Here is a 26,896-nt window from a genome sequence, read left to right as displayed (position 1 = left end):
GCTTCGCTGGCTAACGTAGCTTAATTCAGTACATGAATATATATATATATATATATATATATATATATATATATATATATATGTGTGTGTGTGTGTGTGTGTGTGTGTGTGTGTGTGTGTGTGAGTGTGTGTGTATATATATATATATATACTTATATATACGAACGTTGTAACAACCGTCCTGAGTTGACTGTACAGAGAAATATCCAATCAGCTGTTTGATTAGCTTGGCAATGAGCAACTGTCACAAATGAATCACATAAATGTCCGTCCAAACACTGATTGTTTTTTTGTTTTTTGTTTGTCAGCACAAAGAACTTTTTACATTGTTTTTATGCTCATTTTGATATGTCGCCTAAGTGCCTTTTTACGTTCACTTAGCTGCTATGCCTAAGCCTTTCTAGGAAAAACTCTGGTGCCTGTGTGGAGTTTTGCAGGTTCCCCTATGTCTGTATTGGTTGTCCAGTCGAAAACCATTATCTACTCTAAATTGCTCTGTATTGTGTGATGCCCTGTGTTGGAATGGTGAACACACTTTGGAACTTTGCCCATCCAAAGTGTGTTCCTGTCCAAGCTGAAGATCCACCACAACCCTGACCAGAATAAAGTGGTTACTGAAGATAAAAGACAGAATATTTGTGCAGCACATTGTTAAAACAGAGCCTTTTGATTCCTGGCTTCTTTAAAGTCAACTGGACTGGTTTTATGATCTTGAAGGCATGTTATCCAAGGCAATTCCTCAATCAAGTTGAGACATTTTTATCTCTATTTATTGTTATCTACAGTACAACATACAAACAGACACATGTTTGTCTACCTATCCTTAACTCCTAACCCTAAGCTTAATCTCAGTAAATAAAACTTTTGGCTTTTAAAAAATAAATAAATAAATAATTTTTTTTTTTTTTTTAAGCTGCAGGGTCTTTTTTTTCATAAAATAAAAAAAGATTCCCCAGCTAAGTGTCACCACAAGTTCAAAACTTTCAGCTGTTCCTGTCTTTGTGTGGATATTTGGTGAAATATGCCCCCCCCCCACACACACACACATATAGGCTACAACTCAGATAGCTCAGCAGTTCCATCTCCCTTCCTGCTGCTGCTGCTGCTGCTGTGCTAGCTGAACAACACATTGTTTTATCCCACACATCATTGACTCTGCAGCACCAAGCACCTAATAAAAACCCCAAACATCTTTTAGGTGGAGCTTGCAAAAGAGAGGTTGTTAAAGTGGCGTGAATCTTTTATGAGAAAAGCAATGGGAAGGGAATAGCATAAAAGATGACAGCATGCAGCATAAGAGGGTGTTAACATAGTGTCTTATCAGAGACCTACCAAAGACACTTACTGCATCATCAGTTCTTTGTTATATTGGTGATATTTTCAAAATGAAGAAAAATTAGTTGAGACTATAATGTGCACTTGTCTCTTCCTGGTGTAATGATTTTGTCAATGTCGGAGGGAAAGATAATGCACAGCAGGCCAAACAACACCAGAAGACAGCTGCAAGGTTTCTGTGGTAAATGGGCTGTTTTACAGTGTCAAGAGTAAGAAAAACTGACTGATAGAGGATAATGGAGAAAAACTGAAAAAATGCTTTATATATCAAATAAGAGAGGCTACTAATTACAGCATATTATTTATGCAAGAAGCATGCTGATTAAAGCTAGGAGATCAAGATCATCATAATAAAAATCATCTTCATCATCATCGTCATCATCATCATCACAGCCTACAGTTTAGTTAGAGAGAAGATATACTGTAATCGTAAAATGGTGCTATAGGGTCTGGGAGCCATGTCATTGAATAATCAGATTTCCAGAGAAACCAGTCTGGTTTAAAAATCATCAGTAACGGTGCACTCCTCTTTATTAAATTCAATTCAATTTTATTTATATAGTGCTTTAACAATGGACTTTGTCTCAAAGCAGTATATAAATTCGGATATAAAATTCAAATTAAATTTACATTTATCCATAATGAGCAAGTCAGAGGCGACAGTGGCAAGGAAAAACTCCCTAAGGCAAAAATAGGAAGAACCCTTATGAGGATCCTGTCTCAAAAGTGAACCTAAAGTGAATCCTCATCTGGGTGACACAGGATAGTGCAATTATAAATCTTTACTCTTCTATTACTATATATTATGGAATAAAGTAGTGCTATGTGTGTTAAAAGTAACAACATTGTGAGCATCATTAGCATTTCAACAAGTCTTTCATATCAAACAAAAGTTATCAACTGTTCAATGATTGAGACTTTAATTTGAGCAATTGCTGTCTAGGTTATCCAAGGAATAACATCCACAGCCATCTTAGCCATATTCTGCTTCCCAGTCATTTTCTAGTGAGACAGGCAAAAAGGACTGCAGAAGCAAGATCTGCACAAATCAGTCAAAGAAAAGGGAAACAAGTTGAAAATTTCTCAAATGAGAAATGCATATTGGCTGAGTGGCAGCCAATCGATTTAAGAAATGCTGAAATCAGTGGAGTGAGGTATCAATTATACCCTAATGTCAACCCTTGAATACTGCAGCACAATGACAATCACAATGTTTTCTGAAATCCAGTATACAAAAAATCCTCCAAACCAGGGATAAATAACTACATTACTTTAAGAAAAAAATTATTCAATAATTGAACCTGTATTGAGTGGAGATACATACATTGGTTAAATGTAGGTATATTCAAAACGTGTGCAAATGTTCAGTAGGGCATAATACATTAGTAGGAAAAAAGTATATTTTTCAGAAACATGAGTACAGTTTCCAGACATTCCAGTATAATCAGTCTGCATTTCATTGGGGCACAAAATTAACCTACAACATTTACTCTGAGCTGCTAAACTTGCCAACATTTTAGCAACATGACCGCAAAGCGACTATCAGGGATTCCCCCCTCACCCCGAATGCAAAAGAGTGCAGCATGCATAGTGCTTGCTTTACTTGGCGTGCACTTCCACATTCTTTAGTCTTTGTTTATGTTACCACGTATGTTTTATTTTGGTTTATGTTCTGTCGCCACCCTTGTCAAACTACTGGTTGTTCCCTTATGTGTCAACATTGTTATCAGCGGTTTCTTTGATTAGTTTGCATATTTAAACCCCTGTGGGTCTTTGTTCTGTGTTTTCAGTGTTTGCTGCCTGATCTTTATAAAACCGTTTGTCTAGTATTTCTCATTTATTTCTCCCTTTTTCTTTTTTCTCGTATTTGTTTTGCCTAGTTTGTACTTTTTGCTCAGAGCCTGATCCAGCCCTGTTTTTTTACTTTGATATACTTTCATTTTGGATTTGTCTGCCTGCCTTTCTTTAATAAAGCCTTAACTACATTTGCATCCATCTGCACTCCTATAATGTGCCAGAGACCAAAACAAACTTTTCCTAAGCAAGCTGTTTTTCATAACCCAACACACTAGCAGACTAGCATACTATAGTATAAGCTCAAGAAAAAGAGCTATAGCTATTGTCAACTGCAAAGAGAACGGTGCAGCTTGCAGCACACTTGGAGAGCCGGAGTGTGGCGCATGCATGAGCCAGGTGTGTGAGTGCTCAGCGAGCACACGCTCTTCGAATGTTGATAACTGTGACATTGTCTACTGTGGACACGTGCGTTTGTTTTGTTTCTGTTCTGTCTCCTCCCTGTTTTGTCTTTGGTTGTTGTTCGAGGGTGTCTTCATTGTTTTCAGCCATCAGCATTTAACATTGATTATGTTTGATATATATGCCCCTCGCCTCCCAGTATACAGCGCGGAGTATTATGTTAGTTAAGTTACCTTGATAGATAGTTTAGTTTAACATAGATTAGTTCTCGATACCACGCTGTTATTTCCCGCCACTCATTTCCCTCATGGTTTATATTTTGACCTCATTTCTTGTAACCTCGATTTTGAGTGCTGCCTAGCCCTGTATATGCCTGTTTGCCGATCGCCCTACCCATTGCCTGTTTTTGACTACGCCTTTGTTTCACATTTTGGATTTGTCTGCCTGCCTCCTTTAATAAAACATCTTTACCTGCACTTGCTTCCGTACTCAACTCCCTACGTCTCGGGACGTGACACTAATGAGGCTTGGGGAATAATGGAATACATGTAACAGCGTTATGTAATCAGGATCCAAAAAAGAGCTAACTGAAATCTGTTATCAGATTACAGGTACATTTTGTAAAATATGGGAATACTATCAGGATTTAAAAGCAAAGAAATCAATCTTTTGACTTAACACATAGACAGCTGCTTGATTATAGTACTGGTTGCTCATGTGAGCCAGTCATGACTCACATGAGCAACCTCCTGGTGCATGCACAAATAAATTTTGTGCAAAGCTAATTTGGTAGAAATTAACACAAATTGTTCCCTGAAATGCTTTTGTTAGATAACCATACATCCTCTTTTTCCCAGATATGTCATCTTTTTCAGACCTTAAAAAAGCGTCTAGCCATGATTTCAAAATTTGAAAAAAATGTCCAGGATTCAGCTTTAGTTTCATTATGATGTGCTTATGGTCTAATACGGCATTATGTGTGTACATATTTGCATTGCTTTAATTGCTTTGTAATTTAAACCTTCTCGCACACCAAGTGGTCAATTATAAAAGGCTTGCAGCAACTATTGGCCAAATTCCTGCCTCTCAACCTTTACACTACTCTCAGCGAACGTGTGAAGGCGAAGTGCTATTGTGTACAGCGTCAGACAGTTGACAATCGCAGCAAATGACAGCTGTCCTGAGTTGAAACAATGCCCATGCCCATATAAGGTCATTTTTAATTTCACGTTATCACATTGCTTCGTATTACATGGCCATTCAAATGTGTAAATGATGGCAGACAGTACACTCCTGGCATCTAATATTTTATTTTATTCCATGGATATTCAAAAAATGTAGGAATTTATATATATATATATTTATGTGATGCTAATAGTATATATATATTTATGCGATACTAATAGTGCTAATAGTGTGTCTTATTCAGTGTATTAAAATCTGCATTCACAGTAACAACGTTTTGAATACTATTAAATATAGATGCACCGATGTATAGGCCAATAATTGGTATCGGCCAATAAAGGCAATTTTTCATGCTATCGGCCATCGGCAATGATCAGGGCCGATTATATACTGTCAATCAAAAGAGGGAGGGAAAACACATCGAATTCGTGCTGTGTGTAAAGAAGATGTCTCTTGTGTGGAATTACTTTGAATTGGGTGACAATGACAACAAAACTGCAGTTTGTAAGCTCTGCACTGCACTATATGAGTGCTTTTACACCAGACGCTGCAGCAGAGAAGCAGGAGTTGTTTGTTTTGCTACGCTGTTCAAGCTGCTTCCTCCCCCAGTCCAAAGACATGCATGGTAGGCTGATTGGTGTGTCTAAAGTGTCTGTAGTGTATGAATGGGTGTGTGAGTGTGTATGTGATTGTGCCCTGCGATGGACTGGCACCCTGTCCAGGGTGTACCCCACCTTATACCTGATGCTGCCTGGGATAGGCTCCAGGTTTCCCGTGACCCTGAAAAGGAGTAAGCTGTAGAAGATGGATGGATAGATGGATGGATGGTGCAAGCTGCTTGAGTTGAATTAATGCGCCAGTACACTAGTGAAAGATTTAAATGAAAATGAGTTGACAAAAAAAGTATATATTGTACAGAAAAATATATTTGTAGAGTTTTATGTTTCATTTCCAGTTAATGTTAATGAGTTAATATCTTTAAGAAAAAAAAAAGTTGATATTATATATTACTAGTTTGATGTTCAATGATGAAGTAGAAATGCTTTTGTTTGTGGTGAGTGAATTTGAAGCCTAACAGGAGGTTTTTTAGAATTCAGTCAATGTTAATATGAGTTACGAAATCTTAATTTAATCTTCAGAATTTAGTTAATGTGTTAATGTTAATTTGAGTAATGTGTTTTCTGTTAGAGAACAATTACTGTGAAACAACTTGTTGAAATGGAGAGAAAAAGGTTTTTATTTGCAATTCCTTCAGAATTGTAGAATTAATTGTTATTAATTTAAAAAAAGGTATAAAAGGCAGAACCACCAAACTATCGGCATTGGCATCGGCCAATATCACTCTGAATAATCAGTTATCTGAGAAATTTAGTAACGGTGCATCTCTACTATTAAAACAAAGTATTACAAAGTAATTTGCAACTGTAACAGAATACAAATTTGAAGTAACCCTCCCAACCCTGATTCTAATGCACAGCTTTTGTTTCCTTACATGCTGCTAAGAGTCTGAATGGATCACACAAACAGTGTCATTATTAAGTTTCAATTATTATACTTTTATTGTTCTTTCAAAAATCAATTAAATGTACAGCTAAGGGACATATTCAGGCAATACTTATTTTTGCTATATCGTAAATGTATCATATCGAGACACCACTGTATCATATCATATCAAATTTGAAGTATGTGTATCATCCATGTGGACAGCCAGTGTGACTGTTGAAGTGTAGGAGCATGATGTGCTGAGCACTTGGTGCATCCTGAATATATTTAAGTCTATTTAGAGTTTTACTACTACGAACTTCCTAAAGGCTGAAGCTGAGTGTAGTGTAGCTAAATAGTAGCACTTTTAATAAAGCAACCTAATATATATTGTGTAGAATCAAAGATTATGCCAAGACTGCAAGCTGGGACTAACAATAATGTATAATAAAATTTCAAAGTTGTTGGTAAATACTGTTTCCAGAGATTAGAGAGAGAGAGAGCTAATTTCAGAGAACAAAATGTTGTCAGAATTTAATTCAATAAAATTTGAGTGCATAAACACAATGAAAGAGGGCCACTTTCTGAAAAAAAAAATTAATAAGACCATATAGGAAACTGCCCTAGGTCAGTCCAGTACAGTATCTTGCAAACTAGGTTATTGGTTTGCTGTATTGCCCTAGTTGTCATGTAATATCAGAGAAGGAACTCTGGACTACAGTTCCCAGTAGCCACTGCACCTCACTGCATCACAGTCACATGACCACCTGCACCTGAATCAGTTCATGTTAACGAGCATTTATGTGTACATTAGCCACAGTTTGCAGTGCACTCTTTTCTTGTGTTTGTCTTTCTGTTCTTTCTGTCTTTGTTAATGGTTTGTTCTTGTCTTAGTGTTTTGCTGCCTGTTCATAGATCTTGTTTTTTGTTTAGTTTTGGTAATCATTAAAACTGAAAATCTGCACTTGCATCTGTCTCCGCCTCGTGACGAAACGCAAGACCTCAACATGGATACAGCAGAATTTTTCAGAGTCAAAGAGGCCCTATATGAAAGGGAAAAGTTGTTCAGCCTCCTTGCTTGTCTGAGGACGCCGCTCAGCCGCCCTGTTCAGCTGAGGACGCCGCTCTGTCTCCCGGTGTGGCCAAGAAATCCGCTTTTCTTTCCTGCTCCGCCTCGGATGTCACTACACCAGGCTTCACTACAGACATCGTTTCGCCTTCATGTGCGGCTGGGGACGTCGCTCTGCTTTCCTGCGCGGCTGTCGCTCTGCTTTCCTGCGCGGCTGTCGCTCTGCTTTCCTGCGCGGCTGTCGCTCTGCTTTCCTGCGCGGCTGTCGCTCCGCTTTCCTGCGCGGCTGTCGCTCCGCCTTCCTGCGCGGCTGTCGCTCCGCCTTCCTGCTAGGCTGAGGACGTCGCTCCGCCTTCCTGCTAGGCTGAGGACGTCGCTCCGCCTTCCTGCTAGGCTGAGGACGTCGCTCCGCCTTCCTGCTAGGCTGAGGACGTCGCTCCGCCTTCCTGCTAGGCTGAGGACGTCGCTCCGCCTTCCTGCTAGGCTGAGGACGTCGCTCCGCCTTCCTGCTAGGCTGAGGACGTCGCTCCGCCTTCCTGCTAGGCTGAGGACGTCGCTCCGCCTTCCTGCTAGGCTGAGGACGTCGCTCTGCCTTCCTGCTCGGTTGTCGCTCTGCCTTCCTGCTTGGCTGAGGACGTCGCTCCTTTTCTTTGTTTTGTGACTTATGTCGCTCCCCCTTCCTGCTACACGGAGTACATCATCCAGAGTAGCGCCTTTTGGGGGGGTTGGTTGTCATGTAATTCCAGAGAAGAAACTCTGGACTACAGTTCCCAGCAGCCACTTCACTGCACTACGGTCACATGACCACCTGCACCTGAATCACATTCATGTTAACGAGCACTTACGTGTATATTAGCCACAGTTTGTACTGCACTCCTTGTCTTGTTTCTTTCGTTGCTGTCATTTCTATCTTTGTGTTCATGCTCTTTGTTAATGGTATCTTCTTGCCTTAGAGTTTTGCTGCTTGTTCATAGTTCTTGTTTTGTGTTTAGTTTTGGTATTCATTAAAACTGAAAATTTGTACTTACATTCGTCTCCACCTCTAAAACGTGACACTAGTAATTTTTCACATTTATAAGTGAATGTGAAAAATACTGAAGAGGGTTACAGACAATTATTTAAATAATTAAATTAATTGTAAAATTATTACAAGACTGCAATCTTAACATTTTCAGTCTATTGGTTAAAGTTTATTCACTGGAATACACCTATTTTATAGATTTATTCACTTAAAGGGGAACAAAGCAGATGGGGGTCCCATTTTTAAAACTTTTCTTTTTTTAATTCTTATGTCATTTTTAAAAAATATTAAGCTGCAATACACTGTGCTAAATCAAAGACTGTGACCATGACTATTTCACCACTAACTAACTAACATAGAATGTTGAAAAAGGCAGCAACCCTAACCCTGTCAGTGCAAAATATCTTAAAAAGCATGAGTTCTCAGCATATTCAAACCACAGGGGTGTTGCATATTATACAAGCTTATGTTATTTAGGCCTGGGAATTTGTGTGAAATGCAGCATTCTGAAATAAAGCAATTAATTTACCAGCAGATCAATAGATCATTAAGACACACAGTCTAATGCTCCACATGTTGGCTTAGTTCCACATGAGTCTCATCAGTCAGCCTCCAATTTAATGGAGTTGAATTCAATAATAGGCTTTTTGGTGTGATGTGCTTTCCAGACAAATTAGAACTCTACTTCATATTTAGCTCAACGTTATGCAGAAAAAGTCACGTACAAGTTAATAATAAATCAAGTTAACTAAAATTAATTCAACAAAAACACAAACATACTCTTAGTTCAGTCTTTAATTTAACACTGAATACAAATGAATCAACTAATTTCTGTTGTTTATTGCTAGCCACACATATTTTAAACTAGCTAGCCCAAAACTTCCTTTCAGCCCTTCAGAGAATTTTAGACAGCAGTGTTTGGCCTTTTAGAATCAGTTATTTTTTTGTTTTGTTTTTTCTCTCAGGGGCTTTTGCTTCAAAAGATGCATAATTACTAGAGATGGCACCAATCCAATACCCAGTATCTGTGTCAGGCCTATACCAGAAAAAAATGCCGGATCAGACATTGAAGGTAACATGTCAGATTCAGTAATAAATAGTCAAAGTAGTTGTTGTTGATCAAAGTAGTTGTTTTTTTGTAAAAGAATTTATTTTTCTAACTGGAAATTTTTACATATAAAGAGTCTTGTGTTAATATTGTGTAAGCCCTCCTTGTGCCACCAAAACAGCTCTGACCCATCAAGGCAGATGAGGTGGACTCCACAAGACATCTGAAGGTGTGCTGTGGTATTAGGCACCAAGATGTTAGCAGCAGATCCTTTAAGTCCTGTAATTTGCGAGGTGTGGCTTCCACAAGTTTGTTCAGCACATCCCACAGGGTTGTACTCATGCAAATTGAGATCTATGGAATTTGGAGGCCGAGTCAACACTGTGAACTCTTTTTCATTATCCTCAAACTATTCCTGAACAATTTTATGCAACAACTATCACCCATGCAATGGGTGATAGATGCAACCAGATGCTTCTGATAACTGGAGATCAGTCTTTCACTTACTTCTAGAACTAGGACTTACTCCTATACTTTGGATCATAATTCTGCATAATCCAGTTGCTCTTGAGTTTCAACTTACGAACTGAAGACCAGACATTCTCCTTTAGGATTTTCTGGTAGAGAGCAGAATTCATGTTTCCCTCAATTGTTGCAAGTTGCCCAGGACCTGAAGCATCAAAGCATCCCCACAGCATCACACTTCCACCACAATGCTTGACTATAGATATGATGTTTTTTGTGGAATTCCGTGTTTGGTTTATGCCAGATGTAAAGGGACCCCTGTCTTCCAAACAGTACCACTTTCAACTCATCGATCCACAGAACATTCTCCCAAAAGGTTTGAGGATCATCAAAGTGTGTTTTGGCAAAATTCAGATGAGGCTTAATGTTTTTCTAGGTTAGCAGTGGTTTTCACCTTGCAACCTTTCCATGGATGCCATTTTTGCCCAGGGTCTTTCTGATAGTAGAGTCATGATCAGTGACCTTTACTGATGCAAGATAGGCCTGTAGGTCCTTTGATGCTGTCCTTGGCTCTTTTGTGACTTCCTGGATGAGTCGTTGCTGTGCTCTTGGAGGAATTTTGGAAGGTCGGCCACTTCTGGGAAGGTTCACTACTGAGTTCTTCCATTTGGAGATAATGGCTCTCACTGTGGTTCTTTGGAGTCCCAGAGTCTTTGAAATAGCTTTGTAACCCTTCCCAGACTGATGCATTTCAATCCCCTTCTTCCTCATCATTTTCTTCAATTTTGACATAGTGTGCTACTGGGTAAGACCTTTTGACCAACGTCATCCTGTTGAAAAAGTTCTATTTAAGTGCTGATTTAATTGAACAGGGTTTGCAGTAATAAGTCCTGGTTGCGTCTAGTCCAGCTGAACACCATTATGAATGCAGTTTCATAGTTTTGGGAAATTAGCAACTATGGGGCATTTTCACATAGGCCCAGTTGATATTGGATAACTTTTTTTGCTTCATTAAATAACATTATAATTTAAAAACTTTGTGTTTATGCAGGTTGCCTTTGTTTTATCTTAGATTTTGTTTGAATTCTGAAGCAATTTAGTATGAGATATACACAAAAGAGAATAAATCAGGAGGGGCAAATACTGTTTCACAGCACTGTAGTTAGCTAGAAGAATATAAGATTTTGTGCATGGTGCAAATACAGTAAACTGTCAAAAAAAAATCACCAGAGAAATTGCTTCAACTACATTCTGCTTTCTGCCAGTGGTATAGGTGCCTCACATTCCACCTTCCTTTGTGCTTCAAGTTGCCACTCATGTTGATACACAAGATATGACCTATTGATAGGCAATTTTGCATAATAATGGTAAGTCAATAAGAAGATTTAAATGTTTACTTTGGGACATTTACTTATATAAAAGGCAGGGGCGAGGATTAACTGTACAAAATAACCAACACACTAATCCATGCCCACATTCATACATTTTCTAAATCTTGATTTTTATAATATTACAAGAAATCATATCCTGTGTGAATACAAGTAGTAGAACCTGACAGTAACCGAGGAGAACTGCTTTGTAAAATTTGACCTGGATAATCATTCACCCAGGGGAAAATCAGCTCTCACATCACTCTGTATGTTGTATATAGTTTTGACATCTATATCATTTCAGCTATACATTTTTTAAGCAGATGAAAAGCTACCTTGAATAACAAACGGGTTATCACAGTTTGTGTGTGTGTTCAACACAACACTCCTTCCAACAGCTCAGCATCTCATCCACTATACAGTGCTTTTGGAAACAGGTGTAATGACACTTGCAGCAGCATTGTGAAGAAACTGAGAGAAGCAGATCTCTCCAAAAATCCTGTCATCATTATCTTTGATTAGTCACATTAGACCACAATTCATATGAACAGTTATGCTATGATGGCTTAGGTCTACAATTGCTATGATAGCATTAGGACTGCAATTGCCACAAACAGTTTTGCACTCGAGTCTCCATCAGTGAACATCTTGGTAACCCTGTTCCCTGACATGGGGATGGAACTGGCTGAACGATAGTGTTTACAGTTTTGCCTCGCAAAACCCATTGGCGATATCATTAACTGCGCCACCAAACAGTCCGGAAGGTTCAACAGGGGCATCCAGCAGGGAGACCTTATCTTTGTCCCCATCCCTGAGAGGTTGATCCATAGGTGCCTCTCTGCCGCAACCAAGCTACACATTGAACGGCCGATATGATGGGCCATTTGCTTGGTCACCTGGCGAGACAAATCTGTGGCGGGGCAAAGCTCTGCCACTGCCTCGGGCAGTAGCATTTTCAATTGCCCTAGTAATCACTTCAAGCAACTCTTTATATGCACGAGAGCTGCTGTCTGTGTTTGGTGCAGTGGCACCCCCTACTGGCTCCCTAGAGTCAGAGAGGGTATTTTGGCTTTCCATAGCAGAAGGAGGAGTCGCAAGGGGAGCTTTCAGAGCAAGAGATAGCGCTCGTCTCCGGCTCCTCTTCCAGATCAATACGAGATCCCCAGGACCTGAGCCGGCTGGCTGCATCGGCAGTGGCCGGCCCAAATTCGTGAAGCTCTGAAACCCAACTCACTTCGACCAAGAAGAGGGAGAGCCGGAGTTGCCTGATTTTAAGGCACTCACAATATGCACAGTCAGACCCCTTGAGGGCTGCCCTGGCGTGCTCCACCCCTAGAGACTTCACACAGAAAATGTGTTCGTCCACCAAGGTTTCTCAAGGTTTCTTCCTCATGTCATCTCAGAGAGTTTTTCTTTCCACTGTTACCTTTGGCTTCCTTATTAGGGATAAATTCATACATTTAAAATTTATATCCTGAATGTTTTTATTTTTGTACACAGCTGCTCTGTGACAATGTCCATTGTTAAAAACACTATACACATACAACTGAATTGAACTGAATTAAAAGATTAAAATTAAGGTACTACTATTTATTCAATTTAGATGGTCTCTGTGCTTTGTCTTAGCATTGCAAATATGTTTGGGGGGTTTTTAGTGTCCTGTTAATGGTAATGAGAATAATGGAAATAATAATGTCCAAATACTCCAGTTTACATTTTATATAATTTCACATATATCAACCAAGCTTAGGGTTCAGAGATCTGTTGATTGGAGTTCTGATTTGAGGTCAGCCCTCTGCTCTACAAATAACTGAGCTAGTAGATTATCACACCCCAGGAAACAATTGCCAGCTGTGTGTGAGCAGTTCTGAGGCTAGGGACTTCAACACCCATGCACACACATGCACAAACACACACACACACACACCCTTCCACATGTGCCGCTGATATGTAGAAAGTAAATAAAGAGCAAATTACCTGATGTTTATCAAGGAATGCATTTACATGCATAATAATCTGTTTAATTCATTTTCAGACCAAATTTGATTTTGGCAGTTATCAGTTTATTCAAGTGGTCATGTAAACATCACAAAGTGACGTCTTAATCAGATTAAAGCTGTTATTGGATTTAAAGGAATTCAATAAAGACATCTGGAATATAGCCCAGTAATTAGGCTATTTTAATGAACTGCATTTCCCATTACTCTGATAGCTGTGCATGTATGCACACAGCTGGAGAAAGAACAAAAAAGCTTGTCTCTGTCTTCAGAACAAAAGAGAGACTGAAAAAGGACAGCATTATGTAGAAGTTGCAACCACAAAAACTTTCAAATGAACATTTTCCAGTAAAGCAATTTGAGAGCAGTAAAATTAACTAAGAGTATATGCAAATCAATTGTGCTTGCACACAGATGACAAGAAATACCATGTGGTGGATTATATATATAGAAGGCACAGGTTCAGAAAATAAAACGATGTAGCGTTTACTCTGCTACTCGGTCAATATATGCTGATTAATTTTAAAAAGTAGTGATTGTACCACTGTACAATTTAACTCACAGCTTTGCTCTTTGTATACTCAGATGTGTGATATCAAATTTGTATTGAAAATGGAAAAATTAGGATCAGTTTATCCCTAATGGTGGGTTTATTCTACAATTTTCTTAGAAATCAGTGTTATGTAACCTGTTGCTGCCTCAACCAAAGCATGTATACGCTGATGCATTATGTAATATCATGAAACCCGAAGCAAAATCAATTGCTTGCAACAGGGTTCTCATTGCTGTCCTAAGAGAAATCTACTGTGCACGTCCGAGTATAAGGAGTTGAGAGAACAGTTGGAAACTTGAAGAAAAAAAACTTTACAATATAGGTTATCTAGAATTTTAACTTTAGGGGTTAAGAGATTTATTTGGTGCTTTCCAGAAGATACTGCATTTTTATCCAGACTGTTTTAATTCATAACGTTGAGTTAGTGTTATAGCTAGCACACTCCCTAGTGTGAGTACATTAGAAATTTGATAATAGTACACCACCAATAGTTACTCCATACAGAAATATACCCTACTATATATCAGTTCCTCCAGGATGTTGCAATTTTTTGATCACAGAAATGAACACAAAATCAAACAAACTCCACAATATTTGGAGGAGCTTGCGATTTTCAAAATTTCCGCAGATTTTCGGCAGATTTGGGCCAAGATGCGTCACGGGAAATCATCACAAGATGTATTCAGTCAAAGCCCTCTTCAATTCACATGTGTCGAACATGAATACAGCTAAAAGGTCATTTACCAACAAACATCACAGTGAAAGGCCATGTAAAACAATTCCTTGCAACTGCAATTTCGGCAATTCAAGTAGTCTTCAACAAAAAATCACAAAAAAAAGTTGCAATACAAATTTTGAAAAAAGCAGCAGCAAAATCAAGCATTTTTGACCCAATAATAACAAAATGTGCGAAATCCTGTATGGACTGATTTAGAATGTACTGTATGTGGTTTGGTTTGTATGTGGTTTCACTTGTGCTGTATTGGTGGCCACAGGCTAATTATAGTCATGTGTTCAAATATATTTCTGTTGTGATATACTCGGTTGTCCTGTATGTTGGTTGGCTATAGGCCAAAAGTAGTGATTTTATCATCTGGAGTAAGCATCTGTAGTGTGACATAAAGTCTTTCATTTTGAACAATGTGTAAAAAAGGAGAGTTCTCATTTTGTCACATTTTCTCAGTATCACTGCAACTCTTTATAGTCTAAATATAATATCACTGGAAAATATAGGAAAATATGCCCCTTTAACACGTGATTATTTTCTCAACAAAAAATGAATTATTACCAGTTCAACATCTTATTCTATTTTTGCCTAACTAATTATTGAATTGACTTTAGTTATTGCAACTAATCTCAGCCTTAGATGCTCACAGGCTACAGAGCATCTAACATCTTTTGAGCACTTTTCTGGCCACACTGTTCAGTATATATACCTGCTTCCATGTTCTTCACAATAGGAGAAAAAAAAACAGAAAACAAAGAATTAAGTGAAAATCTCTCACGTTTTCCATCGGGCTACAGGAAAATTAATACAATCTCAGTCAAATTGCCTTTTTCTGTGAAAGCATGTGTTCCTAGGCTGCATTTATTTACACATACCAGACTCACAAGGGAATGGCTAAATAAGCTACAAGGAACAGTCTTTTAAAAAATAGTGTTCTGTGAGTGAGGGAAGAAAGTTGGTGAGTGTGAAATAGTAATTTTTACTAAAGCCATATTTTCCAAACTGATTCAGCCTCAATTATTATATAGTTTACTTAGAAAGAACAGAGCACACATCCATGCACTCATTTGCTTTTGTTAATATATTTCATCCCTTTTTTTTTTATAAGTATTAAGTTAAATGGAAATAAAAGATCACTCAGCAGAAATTATATGGTTCACCAAGCACAAGAAAACCTACTCTAGTGATGATGTTCCCTTTCAAAGGGAACTCCACATTGCATTAGATGAACACTGCGGGAAGCGCCCTTGCGCGTGACCAGTATCTGAAGCTTGTGTAACATCAGGCCTATTTATAGGCCTGCCGTGATCAGGTGACGTGGCAATTAAGTGCGTCGCGTGATATATAAACGACACCTGTGAACCATGCCGTCAGCCTTATCATCTTCAACGAGCCTGCATGTCAGTCGTTTGTGTAACGCTCACAAAAAGACTCTTCATTTCCACTCTATCCTTTCCAAAAAAAAAAAGAAAAATCTCTTTTCTTTTCTGTCCCTTGAAAACAAAAAAAGGGAGAAAAGTATGAGTGAGAGAATTCAGGAAGTGTGTTATGCCTTGCTACCGTTTCTTCATGGGGAGGACTGCACACTTACTGTTTGAAGTGTCTAGTGGGGAGCACGCCACAGCAGCCCTAGAGAGGTCTGACTGTGCGCATTGTGAATGCCTTACAATTAGCCAGTTCCGCTCACGACTTGCTCTCTTCTCAGACAAAGCGAGTTGGGTTTCAGAGCCTCGCGGATCTGGGCCATCTCAAGTACGGGGGATCTCGTATAGATCTGGAAGAGGAGCCAGAGCCGAGCGCTGCTCTATCTCTTGCTCTGTCTTCCGGGTCCGGCTCTTCGCTGGATTTTGGAGCTTGTGTCGTGACTCCTCCTTCAGCTTGCGTTGTGACTCCTCCTTCCGCTATGGAAAGCAAAAAAACATCAAAAAAACAAACAACAACAAAAAAAACCAAACCCACACACAAAAAATAAAAATAAAATAATAATAATTCCTCTCTGACTCCGACGAGCCAGAAGGGTGTGCTAAAAACTGAGAGCAGCGTATAAAGGCTGGATGAGCTTTTTTCTGCCCAGCGAAAATAAATCCCTCACACTGCAGAAAACTCCCCTTTCTTCCAGAAGTGCATGACAAAATATCACGCTTCTGGGGGAAAACCATGCATAAGCTGTATTTATAACCCCGCAATGTCGGATTAGTCGGCCATCATGGGGAATGAACAGCATGGCTTTGTAGCTTGGAAGCTACCTCTCTCAAACGACGGCAGGTAATATGGGGGGGCCGGCTTTGCCATCCAAGCCATGTAAGGCCTAATCTGAGAATGGTCATAAAGGCCAAGCAGACAAAGGAGGAGCGGTCATGGGGGCCGTGGAGGGACGTATCAGGGGACATGAGGTTGTAAGGGCAGTTAGCCCCCAGTACTACTGTAGGGCCTCCCCTAGCCAAGGCTGTCCCAAGTTTTCAGTGTTCTCTGGTCAGCAAGTTGTCACAGGGAAATGAAAATCTGATGCTTTCCCTCCAATAGAATGTGGAAAAGTTAACGTCACTTAAAGACCATCTAGCAGCGTGGAAACTACTGCCAAATGTGTCTCCATGGTTTCTGTCTACCATAGAAACGGGTTACTGGGTCCAGTTCAGAGCTCGACCCTCCCGGTTCAAAGGTGTACTCATCACAGTAGTCAGCACAGCAAAGAGCCCGACGTTAGTAACTAAGATCCCTCTTGGACAAAGGGGCCACAGAACATGTACCACATTCCCTGAAGGAGGGAGGTTTTTAGCCGTTATATCCTGGTCCGCAAAAAAGATAGGAGTATGCAGCCAATTTTAGATCTGTTTCATCTGAACTGTACTCTTCAGACATACAGGTTCAGGATGCTGGATGCCCAAAGTTATCGTTCCACAGATTCAGTTTGAGGACTGGTTTGTGACGACAGATCTAAAAGGTGCATATTTCCACATAGAAATATTGCACAGTCACAGGAAGTTCCTGAAATTTGCGTTTGGAGGCAACACGTACCTATATTGGGTTCTTCCCTTCGGGCTAGCGTTATCCCCTCGCACATTCACAAAGTGCATGGATGTCTTTCTGACTACATTGTGACTCCAGAGCATCCATGTACTAAACTACCTGGATGACTGGTTAATTCTAGCACGATCCAGGGAACTGGCGGTTCAACATAAAGATGTTGTTGAGCTTGGGGCTCAGGTTGAACCTCAGAAAATTATGATTTCTCCAATGCAGTGGACAGCTTTTCTAGGGGTTATAAGGATTCTACTATGATGAGGGCATTTCTATCCACAACATTACATAGGGTCAATCCTATCAACATTGAACAAGATAAAGCTGGATCTTGGCATCCCCTCCAGTCTCTACAAGAGACTGTTGGACCTTATGGCAGCAGCAGCCAACGCCATGTAGTTGGGCCTATTGCAGAGGAGACTGTTTCAGTGGTGACTGAAAAGTTAGGGATTTTGTTCGGGGAAGAGTGTCATGCGGCGATGCCTACGTGCTCTGAGAATTTGGAAATGTCCCCGGTCTCTAGCCTTGGTCACACTCTAGGGTTGTCTCCTTATCACAAGACGGTAATGACAGACACCTTCCTCACGGGCTCGGGCATGGTCTTAGACGGCCATTCAGCTCACAGTCTCTGGAGCGGCCCTTGTCTGGAGTAGCATATAAATTGCCTAGAAATACGGGCCATATTTCTAGCACTGAAATTCTTTCTTCTTTTTTCATGGTGAGAGGTCACCATGTGTTGGCAGACAACACAGCAGTGGTCTCATATATCGACCACCAGGGAGGATTATTTTCACGCCCCCTGTTCAGGCAGGCGCAACTATTTCTTCTCTGGGCAGAGGGAAAGTTTTTGACAGTGAGTGCAATGTACATTCTGGGCAACTGCAATGTACATCCTGTTGAGGCAGGGGCTGAGGCTCAGGGATTGGTGGCTCCATCCACGAGTGGTGGAGTCCATACGGCGGAGGTTTGGCCAAGCGGAAGAGAATGTGTTCACCTCCGAGGAGACAACACACTGTCCACTGTTGTTCGCCTTCACTCCTCCCGCACCATTAGGGCTGGACGCCATGGTGTACATGTGGCTGAGGTCACATCTATATGCTTTTCCCTCGATATCTGCTCCCACACGTTCTAGTGAGAGTTCGCCAAGACTGTCTACATCTTACGACTGTCGTTTATATATCACACGACACACTTAATTGCCACGTCACCTGATCACAGCAGGCCTATAAATAGGCATGATGTTACACTGTGCTTCCCGCAGCGTTCAGCTAAGGCAATGTCTTGTTCCCTTCTCAGGGAACAGGGTTACATGCATAACCCAGACGTTATATTACGTTGACAAATACAGAATAATACACAATTAATAAATTAACGTATAAAAATAATTTATTTTCATAAATAAAATAATGAATACCTTATGCATACTTATGAAGGTCTTCCCTCCCACTCTGGGTGTTTTTAAGGGGAAACCTTTCCCATGTTTTCAGTGCAACAACATAAGTAAATATATTCACTTGTATTTATTAATTTGATAGAATGTAGTTTTAGCTTAAACCTGAACAACTGAAGGCTAGTAAAGATGGTAGTCCCGGGATTTGCTTTCGATATGACAGAAGCCTAACTGCCATTACCACTACTGAACCAACACTCCTACCATATCATTGGCCTAGTCATATCATAACAATCCTGTAAAGATATTTGTACTCAATATCAACAAACATTTTTCTGGATAACCGGTGATGGCTAACAGCTGCATCAACTAATGCCAATAGGTTGTGGCAGACAGGAGATTATAATTATTAAGCATCATCAGTTGTAGTAATAGAATCAGAAGTCATAATTTGGAAATATCAGTAATGGGATACCTGACTGTCCCATGACTTCAGAGCAGCTTTCATTATTCCAATACAGCTACCAACATTTTGATTAGTCTTTAGTGAAATTCCTTCATTACTGAATGAATACTACTATTTACCCACTCCTGTGCCAATTAGGAACTACCAAGAATAAATACAACTACAAAACTAACAGGTATATAAGTCACTTGAAATTATGACTGTCCACCTGGTGTCATCTGCTAGAATTATAGTTTAAGTAGCTATAGTTCATTATTTCATATAAGAATTAACATACCATATACAATTTGGACCTTGACAGAAATATTGTGTCTGGGCTCTACCGTGCACATGTCAAAATGTTATATGTACTGTATATATTTAATATTGCCCTCTAATAGCCTGCATTTTTCAGAATGGACTTAATTCTGGTCCTAGCCAGAGTCAAAATTGTGCAATGTTACATGCCTCCACTGTCTAGAATCAGGGAGGTAGTAACAAGCGTACGTATTAGCAGAGCAATTTTAACGAAAACACGTAAAATGCAACCAAGAGCTCTCCTCTCCTGTCCCAGCACTCCACAAAAGTCACAGGTTGTTGTACCAATTAAGAATAACATTTATTTGGTAAGTTCAGATACAAAAAAAATATAACTAAATTAAATAAATAAATAAATAAATAAATAAAGGGAAAGACCAGGCCAAAATAAACAAAACAGTTCTGACTTTGAGGGGGAGTAGTAGAACTTTCAAGAAAAGAGAAAATGAACAAAATTCTTCCCTTCCTCGCACTCTAATCAAACACAGGAGAAAACAGGACCAATAACAAAAATGGCATCCGCCTCCCTATCACTTCCAAAATAGCAATTAAATTACCAACAGCTTCCTAAAGTGTCAATGAACTTAACTGACAACTTAAACATTAACAAATTTACTTTAGCCAACATTAAGATCTACACAAGCCACAAGGGGGAAAAGAAAAGAAAAAAACACAACAGTACACTTGCTAGCATCTGGAACAGGAGAAGCCAGCCTGCCCCAAACTGAGTTTCCTCCGCAGATTTATCCTCAAGCTTTCCCTCGAGCAGCCAATCAGGGCAAGTGAGACGTTGATGGTAAATAGAGTCAGTTGGTCTCCTTTAAGCTTTGCACTGAGAAGAGAGAGGAGAGAGAGAAAAAAAACCTGCATGCAACAAGTAAAAGAAAATAATTATGCCCTGGGATGCAACACCCCATCACCAAATTTACAACCTGTGGCTTGTAATACTTAAATTTTTCACACATCCGTGTCACAGGCTCTAGAGTGTGCATCCGCCACCATATTCTTGGAGCCTTTCTTTTGTTGAATGTTCACGATATATTCTTGCAAAGTGACCAGCGCATCAAACACAGATTTACATTGCACATGTGAGAGAGAAAAACGAGAGGGTTATGGTCAGTATAAACAACAAGAGGAATACAACTACCTCCCACCTAAACTTCAAAATGTCTGAGCACCATCACTAGTGCCAGAGCCTCCTTCTTGAAGGTACTGTAGTTTTGTTGGCTTTTTGAGAATTTCTTAGATAAGTAACAGACTGGGTGTTCAACTCTAGCACTGTCCTCCTGCAGCAGGACTGCACCAGCTCCCACAGCACTTGCATCTACTTGTAATTTAAATGGAAGAGAAAAGTTAGTAGCTGACAGGACTGGAGCATTGCAGAGAAGGTCTTTGGTGGCAATAAAAGCATACTCACTCTGAGGACTCCTAACGAATTTCTTGATAGTACTAAGCAGGTCAGTAAGGGGAGACCCGATCGTTGAAGTTTTTACAAAAGCCACGATAGTACCCCACCATTCCCAAAAACTGTCATAACTGATGCTTGGTACTAGGAGTAGATAATCCAATAATAGCAGCTACCTTAGCTGTAAAAGGCTTCTCACAACCTTGACCCACTTTTTTCCAAGGTAAGTTACCACAGCTTTAGCAAACTCACACTTGGCGAAATTAATTGTTAGCTGAGCATCACGCAGCCTGGTAAACAGACTCCCCAAGCTACAGAGGTGGTCTTCCCAGTCACTTGAATAGACCACGATGTCATCCAAGTAAGCTTCACAGTTACATAACCAGGACAAAACTTTCTGCATGAGAATTTGGAATGTTGCTGGAGCTTTTTGCATCCCAAAGGCCATACAATTGTACTGTAGGAAGTTATCTGGGGTTACAAATGCAGAGATCTCACATGCATGTACAGTTAATGAGACCTGCCAATACCCCTCTAATAGGTCTAATTTAGTGACAAACTTTTAAGCACTAACTCTATCCATGCAATCTTCCATATGTGGCAAGGGAAAGGAATCAGGCTTTGTGACACTGTTTACCTTTCAATAGTCTGTACAAAAACGGAAAGGGGGATCCGGATTTGGGACCAGCAAGCAGGGAGAACTCCAGGGACTTTGGCTGGGTACAGCCATCCCATTTTGAAGCAGGTAATCTACTTCAGCCATCATGATCACCAGTTTTGCAGGGTTTACTCTGTACGGGTGCTGTTTGATGGGAACACCTACATGGATGTCATGAGACACACTAGTTCTTCCAGGAACATCAGTGAACAGGGCATCATATGTTTGTAAAAACTTTACAATTTTCTCACACCGACTCTTAGGTAAATATGACAAATGTGAATCTAGATTTACCCAGTATAGCCGAATTTTTCAAACGCACACCATGAGTTTGAGGTTCAGCTAGCATCAATCCATCACCATCATCAGGAACATGTGCAGGAACTACTGTAATACAGGGTTTAGACAGTGATTCAGAAGGAAGAGAGGGTTTAGTTACCTCACGTGCAACATAGTGCTTTTACATATTAACATCGCATACGCTCTTCTTACATCTGCGATCGGGGGTACCCAATACATAATATGAGTCAGTAAGCTTCCGTTCGATGACATAAGGCCCAGAAAACTTAGCCTGAAGAGCTGAGCCAGGAACAGGAAGTAACACAAGAACAGACTCACCTGGCTGAAAACTGCGCTGTACTGCTCATTTGTCAAAGTACGTTTTCATCTTAGACTGTGCAGTGGCAGAGTTCTTGCTACTTCGCAAGCTTTGTGCAGACGCTCTCAAAAAGAACTGACATAGTCTAGAACAGAGACAGATACACTACCTTTACCTACTAACTGCTCCTTTAGAATCTTCAAGGGGCCTTGAACGGTGTGAGCAAACACAAGCTCCGCAGGACTAAATCATAGTGACTCTTGAACAGACTCCCTAACAGCAAACATGAGGAATGGTAAACCATCCACCCAGTCTTTTCCGGTCTCTATACAGAAGGTGCAGAGCGTAGATTTCAGGGTTTGATGAAAGTGTTCTAACGCTCCCTGTGACTCGGGGTGGTATGCATTAGACATGTGATGTGTTATCACCAACTCTTTCAATTGCTACCCAAAGACCTTAGACGTGAAGTTTGACCCCTGATCGGTTTGAATTACTCGGGGCAAGCCAAACATGGTGCAAAATTTTACGACCTCTCTCAGCACTACCTGTGCTTTCAACGTATGCAGTGGTACAGCTTCAGGGTAACGGGTTGAAGTACACATTATTGTTAAAATATACTGGTGCCCATGTTTTGACTTTGGAAGGGGTCCTACACAATCAATGATCAGCTTCTCAAATGGCTCTCCTATGATCGGAACGGTTTGATTTCACCTGCACGCTGGCACATGAGCGGCAAAAACTAGACACCGTAGCTTTTACTCCAGGACTGTAGTAATGTTTGGTGATGCACTGAAAGGTTTTTGTGACACCAAGGTGTCCAGAAAGAACACTTTCATGTTCCAATTTTAAAATCTGGGTAATATGAAGGTAGAAAGATCTGATATACTGTTTGCCAATCATCTCCTTCTGAAGATTTCGGTTCCCACTTGCATGTCAGTACCCCATCATCCCAAAAGTATCCTACCCTTGCCCTTAAGAGATCGTGATGGTCACTGCAGCACTGATGCAGTTCACGAGTGTAGGGTCCAACTTCTGTGCAGTAACCAGGTGTTCCTTACCCATCAAGGAAGGAAGCTCGGCTGTAAGCAGGGAATCATGACCAGACACTATTTTAGTCTCCATAGACAATTTACACTTTACCGGTTCGGGTTGCCCTGTCAGGAAAGAATCAGAGAAATCAACAACATCTTGAAACTTTCTTAACAGGGACCGAGTAACCACACATCCTGGAAAGCTAAGGGAAACTTCCCAGAAAGATCAGATGACTCGCACCTAACTGGATTACTTACGACTATTGGACTGGGAAAGGAATTACCACCCGCAATGTCATTTTACAGTATGAGGCTGACATTGTCTACGGGCAACTTTATTACACACACCCAATTGAACCAAGCCTGTAACCAGGTCTGACTTCAGGTTATCGGTGTGTAACGTAACACTAACGCAGCCCATCTCGATACCACGCACAAGGATGTTTGCCCCCATATATGACACCTAAAAGAGGGGCAAAATATCCTCAGAATGAAGGACTGAGCTGGCCCAGTATCTCTTGGAATCCATACACACTCAACTACAGAATTGCCAACTAGAGACACATAACCTGTCAGAAAAAAACGGAGTATAGGACAAAGTGTCATCAACAAACAAATCAGGAACAGCTTGTTCAAGTGCAGTGCTTTTAGGTTTTGCATTTGTGGTTTTCTGTTTCCAAGCTGTATAATCAGAGATCATATGGCCAGGATCAAGACAGTAAAAGCAAACCCTCTTTCTCTTCCTCTTTCCAAGACAATCTGAATTACATTCAAGATTAGAATTGTGTATAAGTAAGATATACTTGTGCTACTGGCAATTTAAGCCTTCTTTGCACAAATAGCGCAAAACTGTCTGCATAGCACTAAAGACTATAGAAAAGTTTGAGATCTGAGGAATCTTACATTGTATAAGCTGGACAGTTTGAGATTAAAGAGTGAAGTCGATTTACCAGATGCCCTCTAGTGCAGGTTGCAGTACAATTTTTTAACCCCACCCAAACAAATATAAGTCATGGGAATTAAATGTACCAATCCAATAATTTTTCCTCACTTTATGTTCTGACATTCCTAACATTAATATCTCTCCGACTATTTTTCTTTATGAAAATTGCATTTGGTAGAAGTGTACCAGGTTGTGGCTCATGAGATAATTAACTGGTTGCTCTAAAGATCACCTTATTTATGATCAAATGTTTTCTTTTTCCAGTGGTGCTATCCGAGTAAAATAAGTACTAGGTGTACATTGCATTGCCATCACTATGGTTACCACAGGAGAGAGATTTTTTACCTGTCTTATGAAAAGCTGTGCTGAGCTGGGGAGTTATGACCTTTGATATAGGAACAGAAGGAAGCAGGCAAAACGGAGGTCCAACAGTGTAAAAAGCTGTTTTGATGTTAGATTCAGTCACCATGGGCACTCACAATAGGTGACCATAATTTTTCCATTTTTGATTCAATGCCAATATCAGAGCTCTCAGAGTATCAACCGATCAAACCAGTACAGATTTAATACTGACATCCTCACAGTAACCATTTCTGTGCTCTACAAGCTTCTGGTGTAATGCAAAACATCACATGGGATGATGATCATTTGTGTCCTGTGTTGTGTGTTTGAAGATAATTTGTGTCCTGTGTTTATGGGTAAAATGTGTAGTATTGGTTCTCATACGTAGCATAAAATATGTCAGAGAATAGGACTGGAAAATGATACTGCTACAGCATCCCAGGCTAATATCATTCAGCACCTCTACTGATATTCAGTATCAGATCAGTGCATCCCTAAAGAAAACCAAATGAGGTTAAAACAATCAGTGCACAAATAATTACATGAATGGTCCATAGATACATTCATCCATTTTATGTACTGCTTATCCTACACAGGAGCCTAGAGCCTATCCCAGGGGGACTCGGGGCACAATGCAGTGGACACCCTGGACGGAGTGCCAACCCATCACAGGGCATAAGAGAGGTCTTTTAGGGTTAATTGACTGTACTTAACTAATATTACCTTGACATGTTGAGAAGTAGCTAGTATACATTTCTCTAATGATTATTTTAATGATTATCCTTTCTGCACTAAGCTACATGGGTATGTTAAGTACCAATGAGAGCATGGTTGAACAGATAAACTGCAGAATTGCATTTATTTGTTATTTGCTATTATTCAACACATATAGTGCTGTAATTGCCAGCAGTTTGTCCATTCTCCCTGCAAGTCAACAAGTGTTTAAGCTTTTAGACCAATTTCTTTTTTTCCCCGTCCCTGCACCATCCACCTTTCTCATGTTGAATAAACAAAACGATGGATCTTTTTATGCAGCTTGCTTGAGCAGTTGCCACACTTTAACATCTCAGTTTGTGCATTAAGACTGCAAACACTGTCTGTGCATTCAGTTTATGCACGCAGAAAAAAAAAGAAAAAAGAAAAGGATAAGGATAATTAAGGTTTTCCAAGATGGGTTATGTCAATAATGGAGAAAAAAGATCCCCAGAACCTTTTTATAGCCTAAACCAATCAAGTCTTATGTAAATGTATGTGAGCAATATAAGTACCATACATAGTGGTGTATAGTAGTAGTAGTAGGAATAATAATAATAATAATAATAATAATAATAATAATAATAATAATAATAATAAATCTTCTTGTGCGCTTCTTGCATCCAGTCCAAGTGTGGCACGATGCTTCATGTATGGTAGCAGACCTTAACAAGAGCTTAATCACATTAAATCAGTGTGAATGTGTGTACGCGGTGATGGCGTTTTTTTCCTTCTTCTTCTGTCTTGCAATCAACAGAGGAACCGCATCAGCACAAGAAATGTCATTTCCCTCATCTTTATTATAACAGGTCCGTGTACAAGTGTGCCACGATGCCGCTTGTACCACATCACATAAAAGCATCGTGCGATCTGTCAGCAAACGATATCTTGCTTACCGTTCGTAAGAACTGGATCTCGTCTTCCGCTTCTCCGCCTTCAGCCATGGCTGCTCGCTCTCTTCTCGCCTCCTCTCTCTTTCTCTCTCTCTCTCTCTCTCTCTCTCTCTCACACACACACACACACGCGCGCGCGCGCGCGCGCGCACACACACACGCACGCACGCACGCACGCACACACACACACACACACACACACACACACAGCTAATCCACAGCCATGCAGGGCTACAGCCGCTCCACCGCAGCCCGTCTGTACGCAGCTCCGCTCGCTGTAGCGCAAAGAGCGCGTGTGCGCGCGCATCGCCACTCCGCCGGGTACCAACGCGCACGGGAGGAGGGTTGCCAGATTGGTTCGCAAAACTCCAGTTCAACAGGCCCCAGTTCAACAGTTGCTCAAAAAGACATTAAAGGAAAAGTCAACCATTAGACACCTTAGACATGCACTGAAAAAAAAATGTGGTATGTTAGATTTTAGAAAATATTTTACATAAAAAATATCAGGTTTCTCATCAAAACAGGATCGCATCGCTTATATTTCCATTTCTAACATTTGACAGGCACTCTTATGCATAGTGATTCACATTTTATCTCATTTATACAACTGAGCAGTTGGGGGTTATGTGCCTTGCATTGTTTGGTGGTGCTGGG

At 40.2% G+C, this 26,896-nt stretch overlaps 1 protein-coding gene across 1 annotated transcript in view; it reads right to left on the bottom strand.

Moving 5' to 3' along the window:
• LOC108270491 (ryanodine receptor 3) overlaps positions 1 to 26,532 on the bottom strand; it is a 232,279-nt gene extending 205,747 nt beyond the window's left edge. Inside the window, exon 1 of the mRNA XM_053682611.1 lies at positions 26,246 to 26,532. Within this exon, the coding sequence (XP_053538586.1) occupies positions 26,246 to 26,293 (48 nt within the window). The 5' untranslated portion in view covers positions 26,294 to 26,532. The remainder of the gene's footprint in view (positions 1 to 26,245) is intronic.
• Between the last annotated feature and the right edge of the window lie 364 nt (positions 26,533 to 26,896).

This window comes from Ictalurus punctatus, chromosome 9 (assembly GCF_001660625.3).
Source record: "Ictalurus punctatus breed USDA103 chromosome 9, Coco_2.0, whole genome shotgun sequence".
NCBI classification, from domain to species: Eukaryota; Metazoa; Chordata; class Actinopteri; order Siluriformes; family Ictaluridae; genus Ictalurus; species Ictalurus punctatus.
This window is presented reverse-complemented; position numbering and strand designations above follow the sequence as displayed.